Source organism: Podarcis pityusensis, assembly GCF_964106645.2.
Source record: "Podarcis pityusensis genome assembly, chromosome: 7".
NCBI classification, from domain to species: Eukaryota; Metazoa; Chordata; class Lepidosauria; order Squamata; family Lacertidae; genus Podarcis; species Podarcis pityusensis.
The window spans coordinates 41,171,196-41,191,971 of NC_138031.1; the positions used below are offsets into that span (position 1 = coordinate 41,171,196).

Consider the following 20,776-nt stretch of genomic DNA (forward strand, 5'->3'; position numbering starts at 1 on the left):
GAAATATGCTATATGCAGCCAAACCAAGAGTTGTCTAAAACCTGGAGTGTGAGCTAAGAGGTAAACTACATACAAATGCATGGAACAAAGCCCAGATGTTTGATTTGCAAACCAAAAGTAGCATCAAGAAGCTGTGACTACAGAAAAACCTATACTCCTCTGCACTACTGACTGAATTTCTGGGTGGCAATCCTGGACTTAATCTTAAGTGGTGCCCAAGATCTCGTCCAGCACTTTGTTCTCACGGTGGCCAACCACATACCTATGAGGAGCCTTCAAGAAAAGATCAAGTACAACAGCAATCTCCCCACTTGTGATTCTCAGCAACTGATATTCAGAGGCAGACTGCCTCCCACAGTGCCTCTGATTTAAGTTAGCCATCTGCCTGGCGACAATTGCTTCTTGATTCCTCTTGCTTAAGCCTGGTTATATGTGCAAACAATGTTCACAGTATATCAGTGAGACACATAAATTAGTAACAATCTTCTGGAGAATTATGCACTTAAGCAGGGGTTCTTGGTGCCAAATAACATAATGACCTTACCATTTATTTGTTACCTTTAACACACGGAAGAACAAACCATCAAATAAACAAATAACATGTATGCATTTTCTCTGTCTAAAATTGATGTGTGCCAGCTATAGCATATGAGATAATGAAATACTTCATGTGTTGCTGGTAAAGTATACGAGCTGCTAAGAAAGGGGATCTCATCATTTTACAACAAAACACTTGGCACAATTCAAATACATTTCATGATTTTGGTGGAAGTTCATTTTTCCTCACTTAATCAATGTCTGTTGAGGGACATTGCTTTCATTTTCAAGAGATATTGGAAAAGGAATCTCTCTCTATTCTTTCTATGCTCTCTTACATTTACCTTTAAGCATATGCCAACTTGCCAAATTTAAACTATTTTAAAGTGTGAGGTTGGGAAAGCTATTTCTTACCATTAGTTTCAGTTTGGCTTGAATATTTCTGAATATCAGAAGTATAAATATTAGGCATATGTTGAAGGAAAATGAGAGAATATCACAATGACCTTATCTGTGCCAAGGAGTTTTCATTGCTGGAAGCAAGTCTTTATGTTATACAGAACACAGCAGCCATTATCTAGCCCAGAGTACTATAGACATCCTTATGCTACAAATGCATAAGAAAGGTAAGCAAAGTCTACTGTTTCTCCCAGATAGTTGACATTCATTCTCAATTCCCACCCATAAAATAAGGATAGGCAGAGCCTAAGATCTTGCCAATGACTTGACGCCATATTCCCCTACCATAGGTAGGCTGTGCTTTTTCTCCTTCTCTCATTAGGGAAGGAAAGGGAGAAACTTGTGAGGTGTTCATACTCTGATCTGCCTCAGAACTTTCTGCATATGGCATAAGCAACATTGGAGATATAAAAACATTTACTATGGCCCCATAACTCCACAGTTTTAGTCTGCGAACTGTTAATAGTGATTTTCAATGGGACAACTCAGGAGAAATTAGGAATGCAAAAGCCAATAGTTCTTCCTCCAGATGTAGCAAACTATGGCAGCTATGCAGTCAAACTAATTCCCATGACTTTCACAATCTAAACCAAGGCCATCTCTACCATTAGGCAAAGTGAGGCAGCAGAGCAGGGAGAAGATGTTAAGAATAGAGTTATGTGTGCCACGAAGCTTGTCATATACCCTCTTAGCTGGCCTGCTGGCCTCAAATATAGTGAAAGACATTTTCCCAGTGCCAGTATTGATGCAAGATGCAACTGCCAGTCCAGGCAGCTTCTGAACATGGAATAGGAGTGAGCACCTCAAGCAGCAAAAAGCTATGGGCCAACCTTGCTTAGGACTGTTTCCTTCATTATATTTTCCTAAACACATTAATAAACAATCTGCTCCAGCTGCAACGAAACATGTCTCTCCCGTATCAGTCCCTACAGCCACAGCAGGCACTGTAACTCTCCAATTATTTGATTTCACCCACAAACAATGACTCCTCAACTGTAGCCCAAGACAGAGGGATGCCAACATCATTCACAAACATGGATAGAGAAGGAGTCATAAGGACATTTGTGTAGCTACAGAGAATCAGGTGCCTGTCACAAAATGCCTTTAAAAAACCCATTCTAGGTCTGTACCACTTCACATAATGCACGTCAAAGTTGCATTTCTAAATACTTTACTACATCACAAACTCCATAAACATAAAAGGCCCCTCTAGATCGTTTCTAGAGGTGGAGAATATTGAGACATGCACACTCCACCTTCATTACAAAGTGATAACTGTGCACCACATGATTTTTTAAATGTTTGAATCGATGTCAGACATTCATGAAATTTCCTGGAAGGTGGTTGGTTGTATGCATACATATGAGAAATGCTCATGACTCTTCACAATGACAGCATCTTCAGATGCTTCCTGATCCTGTCTCTTGCATTCTGGATCAGGTCCTTGAAAACAAGGGGTTGGGTTCACCTTGCAGAGATTTTTTTTTTACCACCAACCAGGGTAGAACTCTGCTTAGTTAGTAGCCACTTCCAGCCATGGGAGCAAAGACTGGATCCAATCCAAGTTCTGCATCTATTTCAGAAACCATATAAAAATTCCTCACAGAAATTATTCACCACCTTCCTAGCTACTAGGGGCAAACCTGATATTCTGAGATGTCAGAAAAAAAATTTCTTGCTCAACCATGGATTTTTAGGGACTATTCCACACTCATTTTCAACTTCGGGATATAACAGTGTTTTGAAAATATATTGTTTTGAGTTAGCTTCAGTGCATGGATAATTATATAAAGAGGTCACAGCATAATCTTATTCGGTCCACCCATTCGATTTAATATTCTTGCACATGTGGCAACATTCCTTTAGTTCATTGTTATGCTATTTATTTTTATTGGGTGCATGGGCTTGAATTGCTGGAGTTCTAAATATTGGCCATGATTCAAGCGCTCTGAGGCAAGTGTAAAACAAAATGCTACTCTGTGAACACCAAAATAAACATCTGGAATGATAAACAGAAGTGTAATTTACAAAGTACATGAGGATCACATACTGAATCAAGACATTCAGATAACTGAGTGTTGACTAATGATAGTTGATTATATCCATGAAACCTCAATCAACCACTTGATTTGCAATATTGCACTTGCTGGCCTTAGACCTGACATAGGCTGATGCAGAAGCAGCCATGAACCGAATTGCAACAAATGCTCAGCAGATGTGCTACTGGCTTGCAGTTCCAGTTCATTCAGAAAGGTCCCCCCCCCCCCAGGAATGGAACGACCAGTTGCTTCTTCAGCCTCTGTCAATAATGTTCTCTTCAGAAAACAGTATTTCAAGGGTTAAGCAAGTGGAGGTTTTCAAAATCATACCCTGGGACGTTAGTTCTACTTGTATCGTCTTTTACCTTGGCACAAAACCACTGAAAATGATCCAAAAACGATAAACATCTACTGAGGTCATTTCTGCAGTACTGTGGCGCTACAGTTCTATTCAAACACGGTGGGCTGTGTGCCTGTGACTCATTCAGTTCATTAAGCAAATCCAGCCGAGATTTGTGAAGATGTTGGAAAGAGTGGCATCTAGTGGTTCCTTCTGGCAGGTGGGTTCCATATATCAAATCAAACATCTTAGTAATGAAAAGGCAACTGAGGAAAAATCTGAGAGCTAATAAAACAGGGACACAATAGGTTCCTTTAAAATGCACACTCTGGAAGAAACAAGGTGGAAGCAAGCAGGACATTCTGCTTCCTTCTCTGAGGGGCATTCTTGGTTTGGAATTTAATGCTGCATACCAGAATCCCTGTTTATTAATAATATAATCCAGCAGCGTTAATGACAAACAGCAACCTATTACAATTTTTCCATCAGGTAACTGTCAATCCCATTTATCTTAGCTATAAACTGAGAAAATATTTTCAAAATGTTCCATGGCTGGCAGTTTCCGTGCTAACTTGGGGTGCTTCCAAGTGACACATTTATTGAGCGTTTATCCTGAGTTCTTCACAGAGAAATTAGACAATGTTGTCTATTTATTATTTTTATGTAGGCCATTGATTCTAACTTGTTTGCAAGGAGGTTAGATGACACCGCATAAAAACAAATGTAATCCCACACTTTTTTCTGTGCATTTCCCCATCACTTTCATTACTGCAGAAGTCCAATTTTGGGAGGAAGCATATCCGTTGCACAAGTCTTCCCAATCACATATAATTGTGTAACCTGAATTTCCCAATACGTGACCGAATCCCACCCCCAAATAGTCTATAATAAAGTGATAGGTTTCAAATTAATTGTCTGTCTCTTGTGCTTTGCTAGCCTTCTTGCAACATAGTTGCTGGTACCACCTGACCACAGAAAGTTTATACATCATTTTCCATTGCCTCACCATTTCCAGTCTTCTGGTCTTTAGTCTAAAGGTAAGCAGTTCTGCATGTCATAGGTTTTAATTTTCTGTCATAGGTGAGTAGCAAGGCTAGCATTAGGTCTACATGCAATAATTTAACCTGTAACTTCTGACATTTCCAATAATGCTTCCACCAAAAAAATTAGTTGCCTTTTTGCCATAACCTAACAAATAGTAGAAAGACCCTTTACTCCCACATCCTCTCCAACATCTATAATTGTCCAACAAGACAATTTCCAACAAGAGACCTTACCTGCTGATCAATGTGTCTTGAACCCCTGGCAACTGGTCCTGCTGGTGTATACAGTCCCAAGGGTACATGCTAGCAAGTAGTCCAATAGTCCAATTGGTCAGGGAACCTGGAGTTAAGTCCCGAAAAGCACAGTCCCATGGAATTTCTAGGACACCCAAGCTGTGGCCTATCAATATGGAAAGTTAAGCAGACATAGCACCTCAGCTCTGCTTATCCTTTCGCCCCTTGACTCTTAGTTGCAGCATCTGGGCTTGACGAGGCATGTGACCCTCACCTGTTCCAAGCCTACTCCAGCTGAGGAATCACATAGCTCCTACCAGAACTAACGAGCCCCACCTGGCCAGCTAGGGAGCTGGGCTGTGGGCCCTTGCTTGCCTCAGCTCCCTCTGCTCCCTACACCTCAGAGCCCACCATGTTCATGGAGATGGGGGCCCCTCTGGCTCTGGTGATGGGTCCTTCTAGCCCTGGTTCCTGTGCACTGACCCCCCCATCCCCTGTCACCGCATGAGTACTTTCTATGCCCCTAACCTCTCCTCCTCCCCCCCCCCAGCTTTGCCCCAGTGTGAACCAGTTGTGGCTACATCCCTCACCGAGATCCCCTTCCTCCTCTCAGTTGTCCTGCCCATTCATGACATCATGAGTCAGGATTAGTGGGGTGAAGTGCCATCTATGTAAAACACTGAGGGAGATTTCTTGTACATGTGCCAACAGTTATTTGAATGGCTTTTCTGACCACATTGCTTTCCATACTATAGGGTCTATTTTTCTTTCTATATCTTGCTCCCATACTGTTTTCAGATTATCCACAGTTCCCGTGGACTTGCCATCCAAGATCATGTATACACTTAAGACTTAACATTCCAATTTATAATCAATGTGGTATGTTAAATTTACTAACTATATTCAGGCTCTGCTCACTTTATTCCTAATTATGGGTTGGTGCTAAGGTGTCAGTATGCCATTTTGTTTTGTATCTGCATGCACACCCTTTTGTTTGGCATCATCTCACATATTTGGATGCCAACAGCAACAAACCTTACACTAAAGCAATTGAATGAATTATTGTCACGAACCTACTTGCTGGCGGAGACTAACTTCATAGGAATCAGATGAGATGTATCATGTCAGCAATCAATCATCAGATTTTTTTTAAGTTCTGATTGATATTTGAAGACTGTCTCATTCCTTTTTCAATTGAACAATACTGATTGTGGAAATGTCTAACAAAAAGAAGCTGCAGGCATTTAACCAATACATTACTTTCTGCATATGTGCGCACACTAACATGTACAATTCACGGAGGAGCCTATGAAGGGTTGCAGACCAGACTGCCAAAAGCATTAAGGCATTCGCTTTTTAGCTCTAGAGCCTGTCTGCCTATTAGAGACAGCACAGCTGAGGATCTTCAGTGACATGTGGCGTCTCTGGCAAACATTTAAGAAAATAAGTTGGCAACCTTATGAAAGGAGCATGAATGAAAGGACAGCCACAGTGCTGATCTGCTGCAAAGCTGGTTAATAAATCAACGATTCTGAGAAACTGGAAAAATAAACTGCCACCCATAAATGGAAAACAGGACTAAGCCTAGATATTTGGACTGTGTGTGCCCAAGGCCTACTTCTGCACTTCTCCATAGGCTACACTCCTTTTCCCCATTACTACCATTTTTCTCCAAGGATTTATGTCTTCAGTGCTCCCCTGCCCAAAATGAATTTGAGAATCAGGGTCCTGAAGAAACCATTTACCCCCATTTTGAAACTCGAGGGTTTTTGTTGTTGTTGTTGCTGCTGCTGTTGTTGTTGTTGTTGTTTTAAAGTGTAACAAGCAATTTATTTTCTCAGACTTTTCTTGAATTTTGCAACAAAATTCAGGAAAAGATCACAATGATGGAAGACTTCATCAAGCAATGCTAATTAAAAACCTCAATATTTACCTACTAGTAATTCTGTGTCTAGCATGAGATCACTGCCCAACTTGATAGTCCTCCTATCTTTTGTCTGAATAATCTGTGCCCATCTACTTCTTGAGGAGTTTTTTCCCTTATTACTTTGCTTGCATAAAATCTAATAAAATTATTCATAGGATGAATCAGATATTCCAGTAGTGTCGTGGCAGAGAAGCTTTTAAATGGTTTTCTGTGTTTGTACACTGGGATGTGATCAAACAGCTCTTATTCAGGTTTTTATTTACTAGTAAAATGGAAAAGATTCTAGTCATAAATGTTGCACAACAATGCTACAGGCTGAACCCATTTACCTAGGGAGAAAATTCCACCAACGTGAAGGCTGGTACCATCTCAACCCGGCTGGAAAAAAATAGAGAGAAGTCCAAAATCTGGTGATGTAAAGGATTTTGCCTGTTTTCTTAAATTAAAATTTATCTTTCTGTTTGCTATACCTTTTTTATTTTGCATAATACATTTCACAGTGCGTTTTATGTAAATTTGATAGAACAAGCAACAAATACAGTGGTACCTCGGGTTAAGTACTTAATTCGTTCCGGAGGTCCATACTTAACCTGAAACTGTTCTTAACCTGAAGCACCACTTTAGCTAATGGGGCCTCCTGCTGCTGCCGCGCTGCTGGAGCACGATTTCTGTTCTCATCCTGAAGCAAAGTTCTTAACCTGAAGCACTATTTCTGGGTTAGCAGAGTCTGTAACCTGAAGCGTATGTAACCTGAAGCGTATGTAACCCGAGGTAACACTGTAGATGTATTTGTGTAGAACCTGGAATCAAAATTGGCCCCACCATTTGAGTAAGTGATCCACCCCAAAATAATTGAACTTCTTTTAATAATGTCTGTATAGCCATTACAGTCAAACAGATGCTTAAGAGGGCAAATGACAAATTGTAAGAGGGAAAACAGGGAAAAAAATGAAGAAAAACAGCAGTAAGCTGAGAGACAGTTCTATCCAAAATAATGTGTTCAAAGCAAGGAAATCTTTACTTGGTGTCCAAAAGAATAGTGATGTGGGCCAATCTGTGAAGAGAGTTTCAGAGTTGTAGCACTAGCAGGAGAGTTTCTGTTCTATGATAATGTACTTGCAACCCAACCAGCAGAAGTACTGTCCACATTAGAACTATCCTATGAAGATCTCAGCAATCTGCTGATGTTAATATTTCAGCATAAAATGCCATACTCACCAACCTTGCTTATTTTTAAAAAATGCAATATTTTTATCATTTATACTAATGAAAAGCCTTTAATAAACTTATGGTAATGAATATACACATTTCTATCCTGTTCTTCTAGTGTCCATGTACCACTCAGGGTGATCATTACTCTTTATTTCTCATATATGAGCAGCATCTTTATTCATTTATTGGTACAAATCACATAGTATAAAACATGAAAAGGAAGGGGAAATGAAAGAACCAGTGAACAGAGTTTTAGATGTACTACAGCCTGTTCCTTTACAGACGTGGTACTTTTACTCATTGTGAAAGTTCATAATACACATTCATAGAATCTTACTATCATATTCATAGACTCATTGAATATATGAGTCAAATCATTGAATTGGAAGGGACCACAAGGGTCATCTAGTCCAACCCCCTGCAATGCAGGAGGCCAGTCCATGCCTGAGCACACCGGGGGTGGGGGTGGAGAGAGAGCAGGGCCGTCTTTAGCATATGCGCCGCCGGGGTGCAAAGATTCACCCAGCGCCCCCAAATTTACTTTAGCCACCCCCAAATCTTTTTAGAGGGTCAAAGTTGTTGACCTTTTTGGGGGGAGGAAAATCACTCACCTGTAACAACGACACAGCAGAAATAAATGCTTTTGTTTCCTGACTCGTCGGGAATATTTGACGCTATGGAGTAACAGAGCAATGGAGGAGGGGGACGGGGACTTTCGAGAGGGACTGGTATACAGTAGGTATACATTTGACTCCCCCAGAATACATTTGGCGCTCCCCAGAATTTGGTGCCGGGGTGCCCCACAGCCCTTGCACTCCCAGGTATAGACAGCCGAGAGACAGAGAGAGAGAGAGAGAGAGAGAGAGAGAGAGAGAGAGAGTTAAAGCCATTCAGTCACCTGGATTGGGAGGCCTGCAATGGCTAGGGTGGGGAGAGACAGAGAGAGGGAGAGGGGCAGAGAGAGAGAGAGAGAGAGAGAGAGAGAGGAAGAAACCTGCAATTATGAACAGGACTATAGTACGTGACTAAAGTTGCATATAGTTTGGCCCTTAGTACCATCTTGTAAGGAAGAAATAGCACACTTATTATGATTTTAGGTAGGAATACTTAATTATTAATGATGTGTTTATACCATTTAAGACACATCACCCCTATGTGATTTACACAAGATGTTAACATTGCAATATAAAAATTTCCACAAAATAAAGCAATAAAACAGTCAATACATAAATCAATAAAAATGATTGCTGTTTGCACCTTATATGTTATTATTATATCCTATCTGAGATTGGAATGAGAAAGAACTGTGTGAGTTGGGAATGAGATCCCAATTGTATGAACTCAAAGCCTGGATAATCTATTTGTCCCTATTTTTTGATTTGGTAACTGGGAGAATTAGGCAATGCTTATCCATTTGATATGCAGAGGATACACTGTAATACACACACATCAAAATTCAAAGAAGAACATACATACTTGTTCATTATGAAAAATTAAATTGAGCATTCCCTGTTCAGACTGCTTCCTAGTCTAAAAGCTCATCATCAGAGTGAAGCTGATTCGATGACTGCTGGAGTCCCAGCTTCTCTTCCAACTGCAAAGATATCAGATCTTTTCTGGTGATTATCCCAACAACCTGGTTCTGCAAATCAACAACTGTCAGGTGCCGAAGGCCCAGAGACCGAAATATGATGTATGTGCGTTGCAGTGAGAAATGGGCTTGAACCGACACTGCAGATTTGTTTATGTAGGGCTCCTGCAAGATAAAGTAAAGGACACACTAAGAGAAAACAGGTGTAACCTTATCATATCTTAATTCCCAAATGAAAGAAGAGCACAATGCTGTAGTTGTTTTATCTTACTTGTACATTCAAATTATTTCTTTTTTAAAAAACATGGTATAATGGGGGTTTCATGTTTCACTCGAATTTCATATTGATACAGGAATCTACACAGATCATACAGGGAAGGGCAGTTAAAGCTAAACTCCAGTGGTACATTCAAGAGTTCTGCGTGGCTTTGATAGGCATGTGGCAGTTTGTTAAACCAAATACGTTTTATAACATTGCTCTTAATGACATCCTACAGCATTCCACAGCAGATGCTTGCAGAAAGAAAAAACGAAAGAACAAAAAGGGGAAATAAAATTTATCTATTTCTAAGAAGGCAATTTTAAATACCACTCTGGCACTCAGAATACAAGGTAATTTGGCTGAAGAACCACTGCAGCCACCAGTTTTGCTACAAGCAAAGAAAGGGTCACTTCACATAGGGCAGCCTTTTTCAACCTGTGGGTCCCCAGATATTGTTGAACTATAACTCCCATCACCCCTAGCTAGCAAGGCCAGAGCTCAGGGATGATGGGAGTTGTAGTCCAACAACATCTGGGGACCCACAGGTTGAGAACCGCTGACATAGGGTGTTCTTCTTACATGGAGATGGGTTCCATAAAGCAGAGTCAGGGTTTCACACAAAAAGCTACGGAGATTATTTCTGTGTAGGAAAAGCTAGATGCACAGCACAAGAGTATTTTGCCACAACCATGCCAGTCAGGAAGCTGATGTGCATAGAGGTGATCTCATGGTCAAGGAAACATCAGGTATGAAGTGGCCTTGAGGTTAAATCCATTGTTTCTACATTTGCTGAATTGTCACAGAAGAAAGTTTAATGCAGATACACAATTCCTAAACTAAAAACAAACACCCCAAGTCAAAGAAACATTCTCACTTGGTGACACTCACTCACATTTTTATAGTTCCCAGGCTAGATTGCTGCAAAACACTCTTGCTGGGGTTTCCCTGACAACTGCTCAGAAGCTTCAACTCATGTTGATGGTTGCCCCTGATGAATTGCTCCACTGGAAATGTACACAGCACTGCTCAGTGTGATCTGCATATTGGTTCCAGATGGTCCTCGACACAAACTGGAAAGCCCTCAACCAGAAAGCCCCCAACCACTTGGATCCAACATCTTCCACCTCTCTTATATCACATCCACAAGGTTAACCAAAATCACCTTAATGAGGTTGCTGCATGTGTGCCATAGGTAGGAGACAATGCTTGTAGAAAGACATAAGGGAGTCCTTAGGTTGTCCTCCAGCTACTGATAAATAAAATATTGTCATTCACAGACAACACAGTGCTGCTGCTGCTATTCTTCTAGTCACTTTATGAGAGATCCAAACAAAGCTGCCTCTCACTTTAGCTTTCCAACACAGCAGTGAAATATGAAAATATATATGGGAATACAGAGACAGGAAAATAAGTTTTTCCTTGTGCTGTTTGAGAGCAGGGAAAACTCAAGAGCTTCGCTATACATTGTGTCTTTGCAATTCCATAGGAGTCAAACACTGACATTTAAATGATTTGTTCCATTAACACTGGATCTTTTCGCCAATCTGGAACGTGTTTTAATCGCAAACCCCCTTGAAATGGTTGCCTTTGTTGTATTTTCTTGTTGGCTCATCGTATCAACATCTGTTATGTTTATATAATATGAATTAAAACTCAGGAATGCTGTTTGTACTCGGCTACTTTTGTTGAGAGTGTAGCGTCCCGGGATTGGCAGTGTTTATGTAAATCAGTGTAGCTGACAGAGCCGTCATAAACAGAAGAGAAAATATAACAAACACATTGTTCGTGGAGGAAATGTTTGTTTTCAGAGCTGGCTCCGCTCTTACCAGATTGATGAAGCGTTGCTGATACTGAGGGTCCGTAGTGTAGCGACCCAACAACATGGTCATCCGTTGCTGATTAGGCAGTTTTTCAACTCTGATCTGCAATAGACAAGATGCATCACTATTATTTTGTGCAGTGCAATGCAACCAGGTTCAATTTCTAGCAAGGAAACCTATTAGCACAGAAAAATTCACTGAAGTTCTTTACCCTATGGGACAAAGGTCCTTGAGGGGGAAAAAGACATCTAAATTCAGCAGGTCAAGGTGATAGTTTCAGTACATGCTGTAGTGCAAGGTGAGAGCAGATAGAGCTTCCCTACCCTGGGAGGGTAGCCCATATAGGAGAAGGAAAACTCTGATCTTAAACCTCTGCTGCCTTGTGGATCTTTGGGAGAAGAAAAGACTAAGGAGTAAACCCTACACAAATATGGAGTGGAGTCCTTAAGATGGAGGATGGCACCTTATATGCCTCCTTCCAGCAACTCCTGCAGCCAAACTGGTGCTTACTGTATTGCTCTGCTTTCTTTTGGACCACATCTTGTTGTATAGGCAACCCAGGACGTCCATACACATTGGCCAGGCTTGCACCCTAGGGAAGTCACTTTGGGGCTGCTAATGCAGTGGTTTGACTTAAAGAAGCATACTCCATTGTCTCTTGAGACAGACAGATGCTAACAAAAACAGCAGATTGAGATCTGGGAGAGGCAACTCATGGCAGATTGATTTATATTCCACTTTTCTGCAATGCTCCAACTCAGCATGGATTCACAACAGATACAAATACAACAATATATTCCATTACAGTTTTATTACAAAACTAGAAATTATCAAAATCACAGAATAAACTATTTCAATAATCAATAATAATCAGCCCTACAAACTTCTATGTAATCATCTCCCTTGTAGAACTGGATTTTCCTAGAAATATTGCTTGAAGCACTACCACAGTGTTCCACTACTTTGAAATTGTTACATCTGAACACAGGAAAAAACAGTCACTCACATTCTTACCAGCCTTTTGCAGCAAAAAATTCCACTCTGGGAATAGAATAACCAATAAAGCTAGGCTACTACAATCAGGAAGCAGGGGAAAGGGGGGTGTATAACATGTATGTAGTATTTACCAACCACTTCTTTCAAAACTAGCACTATGATCTCCAGGAGGGCCAGCGTCAGGTTTTGGCAGGTCCTTGGGCAAGATGCCCAGAGTGGGGTCCCTCTCTGAGTGGACCCATGTCCTTCACATTCCTGTATCTACAGCCCTTTCACCTGCCCTTTTCCATTAGGCCTAATTCATAGAGCCACTTAGCATGAGAAGATAAGAGGATTGGAAAGTGCTGTTCTTTGCTCACTTAAAAGGAACAAGTGAATAGACAGCAATAGGGAGGAGGAGAAACAGCAAAATCTGGGGGGCTCCAGGGAAAATCAGTGGGTCCTTTGCTAAGGGGTAAGCCTCAGTAAATGCCCACACTGGTCCTCAGATCCAGAAGTGTTCCCTGTTCCATGTGTGTGTGTGTGTGTGTGTGCGTGTGTGTGTGTAAGATAAATAAAAGGGCATTTATTACCTTCTGATAGGAAAGAAGAGGTGCACAAGATTCAGAGTCTTCTGTAGTCTCCTTTTCAAAGACGGCTTCATTTTCCAATAGCACACAGAGCTCAAGCCTAGTTTCATGAAGAATACATTCATCAGCAGACCAAATGACCACTCCAAAATAGCTATGAGACCAAGATTATTTTTTTATCCAGAATTTTTCATCTCTCACACAGCCTTCCTTTATCTATGGTATATAAATTATTATACATCCATCTTGCATCATGTTTTGTATTAAATCAAGATATTATGGTTTAAACAGCAGCTGTACTCGAAACCATATATATCTGCAACCTGATTCAATTTTCAAATAGCTGTTATTATGGGTCTGTTTGAAAGAAATTGCCTCACAGAGAAACAGAATTGGTTTAACAGATATATCAAATGATACCTTGCGGAAGACTTGACATGCAATCTAAACACAAGCTGAGCAAGGTTGTATTCAGTTACTCTCTAGTTCATTCAAGTGGAGGTTTAATAGGTAATAGGCATTTTGTTAATGTAAACAGCAGGAGCCAATGCGAAATTATTATCTGGTTGTAAATGTGCAAAGAGCGTTATGATATTTATCCTCGTACAAATCCCATGAGATAGCCCATTACAATGCCAGTTTTACATTTGGAATCTTAGCCATTGGCCTCTTCCCATTTGGCCATCTGAAATCTCATTTATACCTACCATTCAAGTCTGTTATGAGTTGACTTTTTCTAGACACTGTTAAATTTCATTAAAACTATGAGCCTGAAAAGAGTGACAGCTGTTTCATGTTCACACATTAGACAACTTTTTCAGCACTGACATACATGAGCCATTTACAGACATTAGATCCGAGTAGAATGAACATATTCATGTTGGATGAATGGGTGTTACATTGCCATCCCCTGACCTATGCATCTTTGTTTGACATGAACAGAGCCTGAAAAGAGCCTACACGCCCCCCCTTACACATATATGAGCTCACTTCTGACATTCAGAAAAATGTGTATCAGTTGTGGGTGGGTCTGGCTATTACAATATTGCTCCCCTCACATTTGAGCAGTCTTTAAACCCAGATCAGGTGTCACTAAAAGGCTCCCATGAGGCTGACTGCTCTGACTTATCCCAGACACAAGTCAATACTTCTACCTAACTTGACTTTGTTCCTACACCAGTTGAGGTTCATGTAAAGAGCCAGTAGAGTACAGCTTGCTATGCAATCAAAGCCACTGTAAAAGGTATCATGTAAGTGGAGGTCAGTGAGGGACTAGCTACACCATTCAGGCTACATGCAAAGGAAGCTTCGGAGTTACGGTGTTTCAAAGGCAGTTTATAGAAATATGGCGTGTGTTCAATATATCTATCAATTCCAACAGAAAGTCTTTGTGGCACTGTGCAAACTAACAAATCTATTATGGCATAAGAATTCACTGACTCATATCCAGGAAAGCTTATGCCGCAATAAATGTGTTAGTCTTTAAGATCCCATGAAGACTTCATTGTTTTTGCTGCCGCAGACTCACACAGTTACCCTTCTGGAAACTATCCATGCCACTTTGTTTTCCCCTTCAGGCAATAAAGGGTTTAGGAATTCCCCAAGCATGAACATGCTTTATCTGGTATTCTTAAATAATAGCTCTGAATTGAACTGTGCTCCATACTCTGCTTCATAACATAAGAACAGCTTGTTGAATCCAGCCAATGGTCCAGCCTTCTGTTCTCACGGTGGCTACCCAATGCCTGTTAGATGACAGCAAACATGACCTGAGCACAGCAACGCTGCCCACCTATGATTCTCAGCAACTGGTATTCAAAGGTCTATTGCCTCTGTTAGCAGAGGTAGAACATAGCAGTAGCTGTGATGTAACAAGCCATTGTAGGTACGTGTTGTATGTGTGCCCTAACGAAAGCTGCCCTACTTCAAACATTTTCACACCTGAAGCAAAAACTCCAAACAGGGCCCCTTGGACCACTGTACAATGCTCATTGTTCAGGATACAGAGAGATGGAGTCTGGGTGCGAGAAAATGACACCTTCTCTGGAATTTGCTGCCTGAAATGTTAGTAAGGATGGCTGCTGGAAGCTTATAAAAAGCTGTGCTGTCAGGTGGATTACATACATATGGTGCCAATTTCTGTGCATCTGCTGCTCCAAAGAGAATTATTTCACCTACTTTATTGAAAGGCAATTGAAGATTAGATATCTGATCACCATAAAAAGCTATAAGAAACAAAAACAGCAATAATGGTGTTTTGCCAAAAATGAAAATCACCCTGTTTTGGTTCTGACCTGGAGTTTGTTATTTTCCTAAAACAAGCCCATACTAGCTGTGTTTTTTAGGAGTAAAACAAATGTCCCATTTAGCACAATACAAAAGAAAAGGAACATTTGTTTGCCACCCGTGTCTAGCTGGTAAGTTTGATCATATTCCAAATTATTCAGCTTTGGCCTGAAATAAACCAGCAGGGAATCACATAGGAGCTAGGCTTTGAGAAATGAAAGAAAAATCCGGATAATGAAAAAGGCACATGGACACGCAATACGTCTATGCCGCAAGTACGATGAAGGAAAGTTTTGGAACACCACTAATGAAAAACAATCCAAGGCTATTAAACTTGCCACATTCAAGAGAAAAATGAGCACCCATTATTTCACTTGGACTTGCAGAAGTCATGCTTCAGAAGTATAACAAGATCATTCTTTGATGTTGCACATATCCTTCCTATCACATCATCAAGTCTCTAAAACAGCAGCCCAAGCATGTTTCTTGCACTATATTTTGGGCTTAACAGGAAGTTCTAGAGATCAGACGGTGAACTGGCAATTGTTACTCTGCTCTTTATTTATTTAGAAAGGAAGAAACCCCTTTAGGAAAGAACCTCTTTTCAAAGGTAGCCTGGCAAGGCCTTAGACCATTTTTAATTTATAATATTCGCTATGAAACAGGCATCATAAAGACACACATTTAAGATTGCTCATTTGTACCCAAAGGTCCCACCTTAGATACTATTCATTCTTGAGCACTATGCTAAAGCTATCAGAATGGGAAAGGTCTTGTACCCCACCCTTGCGCAAAAATTTCTTTCTCTGTGGATATAGAAAATTCTACACATTAGTGAACTGGCAGACATATTATTATTATTATTATCCCTGACAAAATAGTTACAAAATGCACTCAATGTAGATTAAGCAATTGTTGTGGGGGTACATTCTAATAAAAGAAGAAGAAGAAGAAGAAGAAGAAGAAGAAGAAGAAGAAGAAGAAGAAGAAGAAGTCCAAGCAATTATATTATGGGTGAGATAATCAAGACATCACATTTCATCCTGCATTTTATTGTCTACATTTGACTTTACGGAAATGTGTCTAAGAATATGAGGTATACAGTGGTACCTCTGGTTATGAACTTAATTCGTTCCGGAGGTCTGTTCTTAAGCTGAAAGCATTCTTATCCTGAGGCACGCTTTCACTAATGGGGCCTCCAGTGTGTGATTTCCGTTCGCATCCTGGGGCAAAGTTTGCAACCAGGAGCAGCTACTTCCAGGTTAGCAGAGCTCGTAACCAGAAAAGTTCGCAACCAGAGGTACCACTGTACATCCAATGAAGAACGAAACTGAATGGAGTCAGGCAGATCTTCTTGTGCAGAAGGTTCCACAAGCAGGAAAGTGTTATTTGTGTGTACATACAGGCTGTTGCACAATTATTTCACAAGTCAACCTGTTGTGATGGATTCTTCTGTTGCCCAACATTTATAAATGGACCTCTGTTAGCACAAGAGACATTGCACCCATAGACTGAAAGCACCGAATACAATCCTGTGAGTGGCAAAATTATATAACTTGATTATAAATATCTTTCCAAGAACAGTAACTGACTCTGTGCAGCTACAACTTATTCAACCCAGTGGCGTAGCGTGGGGGGTGCAGGGGGGGCCAGCCACACTGGGCGCAACATCTGGGGGTTAGGGTTAGGGGGCGCAAATCCACGAGTTAGGGGGCGCAAATTACTTGCCTTGCCCCGGGTGCTGACAACCCACGCTACGCCACTGATTCAACCAGAATATGTTGCAAAGCCAATTGATGTGATTAGTCGAATTCAGGGGTGGCCAACTCCCAAGAGACTGCAATCTACTCACAGAGTTAAAAACTGGCAGTGATCTACCTGCTTTTGGGGGGTTCAGGTCAAAGTTGTTGAGCTTCTTTTAGGGAGGAGGAAAGGCGCATTTTTGGGGGGTGCAGGAAAAAAATGTTGAGCTTCTTTGGGTGGCGCAGTGGTCTGAACCACTGAGCTTCTTGGGCTTGCTGATCAGAAGGCTGGCAGTTCGAATCCCCACAACCGGGTGAGCTCCTGTTGCTCTGTCCCAGCTCCTGCCAACCCAGCAGTTCGAAAGCAATCCAAAAATGCAAGCAGATAAATAGGTACCACTCTGGTGGGAAGGTAAACGGCATTTCCGTGTGCTGCTCTGGTTTCACCAGAAGCGGCTTAGTCATGCTGGCCACATGACCTGGAAAAACTGTCTGGGATAAACGCCGGCTTCCTCGGCCAGTAAAGCGAGATGAGCGACGTAACCCCAGAGTCGTCTGCGACTGGACTTAACTGTCAGGGTCCTTTACCTTTTTTAGTGATCTACCAGTGATCTACCACAGATGTCCAGTGATCTACCGGTAGATCATGATCTACCTGTTGGAAGTGCCTGGTCAATGAGGTTTACATATGACAGAGTAGAGAAAGACAATGAAGCAGCCTTCAAACTGAGTTCTCAGACAATGCAATGGCTGCATTAAGTTTTTCCTGCTCCCGAGCATCATCCTCCACAACTCTCAAGGCCCCAGACCCTCTAATAAGGGGATAATTTTCAGCCAAAGATACTCGCTTTTCTTCAGTACTCTATAGCTGCTGCTGGAGCTTCATTATTTAGCACTGCACCCAAGGAAGAATAGAAACATGTAGAACTATTATATGGGGGGGGAGCAAAGTTAGCTTTATTTTTATTCATGTGATGTCATTCTACTCCAGCCTTCCTCCTTTTTGGAGCACAGGGTGGAGTCACATAATAAATCATTCCATTGGGCACAAAACAAAAACACAAAATTACCCTGTTATAAAGAAAATGCAGCATTCTTGCATTCATTTATATTTTTTCAAAAAAACACATTGTCAGGGAACTGACATCGGAGCTAGAGGCGGAGGGAAGGCTCTCAAATGATGCTGGAGAAGGGCCCAGCAGGGAGAGAGGCAGCTCAGCAGATGGGGAAGCAAATCAGCGCAACACCAGGAATAAAGGGGGGCAGATGGGGGAATCGGTGAGAGGGCTCCCAGACTCTTCACCGGACACCAGCGGGGAGAGCACGGGTCCTCCGCTACCCACGCCCTCCCTGCGCAGAAGACTTCCGCGCAGAGAGAGTAGGAGGAGACTGGGTGTCAAACAACTTTTATGTTGGAAAAGGTTTAAGAAACGCCCACTGACGGATTCTGCTAGCGACTGAGGCAGTCACAAAGTGAAGGGCTGTCCAGACTGAGAGGTTTAACAAGGCAACAAAGCCAGGAGAGGTGGCAACTTACGCACGAGCAACCCATACTCATTACACACATCAACAATGATCCTTCCTCTGGGTGGAGTACAAATTAGAAAGAGTGCAAACAAGTCCAAGATTATGACAATGTGGTTAAATGGTAGTCAACAAAAACCATAAAAGGCAGAAAGAAATATTTTTACAACTAAACAACTGGTGTAAACTGGTGTGAAGGAGAACATACACTCTGACAAAGCCAGTGTAAATTGATAGTAAAACAAGTGAAGAAGGAATCCAAAGAACCAATAACTGAAGAAATGAAATAAAATATAAAAATGCATTTAAATACATCCAAAGCAAAACCTAGCCAGGAGATATCAGTGAAATTGCTAGATGATAAAGGTAGTAAGTTTTGTCAAATACACAAATTATTTTGCTCTTTCAAAGTACACTTTCAACCTTTCCATGTCACTTTTGTTCTTGCTGGGTGATCAGAAATAGAAATGTTTAAGAGGATTTTAATTGCTGTGCCTGGTTATGAGACTGAACAAAATTCCCTGAAGAGGTTCTTGCATCTCTTTTTCCAAGATGTGGTATTGTAAAAAAAAAAAATGTTTATAATGAACCTAGCTAACTTTCAATTGCAGATGACTCCATCACATACTTGCACTATAGGACAAATATATGATCAGTCTTTCCATACATATTAACATTCCCATCATGACCATATTTGAATCTAGCTGTTAACATCATATACTTACCTCAAAGCCACCCACAGGCTGTAGTTTGGCTACATATGTTTTTCATTTGCCTTTCAGAATTATAATTCACACACTACATCACTCCAGCTCATTCTGAAAGAGCTTTGTACACCTGTACAGCTATCTGTGCAACAAAGCAAACCCTTTACTTTTTAAACAATGTGAAATGATGGCGTTCTTCGGCACAGACATTTTACACTATGCTCCAGACAGCTGCCTTAGAGTGATCTAGAAAAAACTGCACAAAGAAAAAATAACTATATAGAAATTATTCATGTATAGACTAAGAGATTATTTGCATTTAGATACAGTGGTACCTCGGGTTACATATGCTTCAGGTTACATACGCTTCAGGTTACAGACTCCGCTAACCCAGAAATAATACCTCGGGTTAAGAACTTTGCTTCAGGATGAGAACAGAAATCATGCTTAGGCAGTGTGGCAGCAGCGGGAGGCCCCATTAGCTAAAGTGGTGCTTCAGGTTAAGATCAGTTTCAGGTTAAGAAGGGACCTCCAGAACGAATTAAGTACGTAACCAGAGGTACCCCTGAACTGCTATTTAAATTATAATCTTATAACTTCCCAACATTATCATCTTTGTAGACTGCATATGTTCACGTTTAGCGAGGTCAGATTACAATATAGGCTTGGAAGCTACACATCGTGTATCACGTCAGACATTTTCCCATTCCCTTTGCTCTGTTTCAAATTCCCTATTGTGCCTTACTACATTTTTAGCAGCAGCGATTTATGGAAGAATGTCAACGCTACTGTGTTCAGTTATTTACTGCAGTTTTAACAGCACTATGATAAAGGGCAGCATGTGACTTAGTGATACTCAGAGTATACCCACTGAAATTAATGGGTTTAAGTTAGTCATTATTTTAATGGGTCTTCTCTGACTATGACATAATCAGATGCCACCCTCAATAAATCATATATACACTCTGCTTTCAGGCAGTAGTTCGTACTTGCCTCATCATCTCATAGGCTCAGGAGGGAGCAAGGTTCCAAAGGCAAACTGAGGTAAAATGTTCAACATTTTGGTATTGCACCAGTCTAGGTGTTTGGCCTTGATTTTCTGGACAGTTTGTAACAATCCATAGTTCTTATTTAAGAAATACAGAGTGTCTCATGTTGTTTATTCCAGTCTCACAAAATTTATCCCATGGCTCTCATTCATTTGGTTTAATCCTAGACATATCAGGAGAGGTGATACTTCTGAGGACTGGGTTTCTCAAAGAAGGAGCTAGGAGATGGTGGGAAACAACCAGACGACAGCAACAACAAAGCAGAAAATGATAGTCAGCTAAAAATGCTGTGCTGTCCTTGGTGCTAAAGGTACATGGTCTAAAAGACAGACAGAAGCCTTTTCAAATATCTGGTAGACATGGATGCCTAACAAGAACACACAGGTTAGACCCATTCCCTGTATACCAACAAACACACCAGCCACATTCCTGATGCTGC

General features: G+C 41.0%; 1 protein-coding gene across 1 annotated transcript in view; it reads right to left on the minus strand.

The window, feature by feature from the left end:
* Window positions 1–7,438: 7,438 nt before the first annotated feature.
* Window positions 7,439–20,776, minus strand: part of LOC308481459 (chloride channel protein C-like) — an 86,948-nt gene continuing 73,610 nt past the window's right edge. Inside the window, exons 14-16 of the mRNA XM_081013839.1 lie at window positions 13,033–13,129; window positions 11,471–11,566; window positions 7,439–9,547 (exon numbers count right to left, since the gene is read on the minus strand). Coding sequence (XP_080869965.1) covers window positions 9,317–9,547; window positions 11,471–11,566; window positions 13,033–13,129 — 424 coding nt within the window. The 3' untranslated portion in view covers window positions 7,439–9,316. The remainder of the gene's footprint in view (window positions 9,548–11,470; window positions 11,567–13,032; window positions 13,130–20,776) is intronic.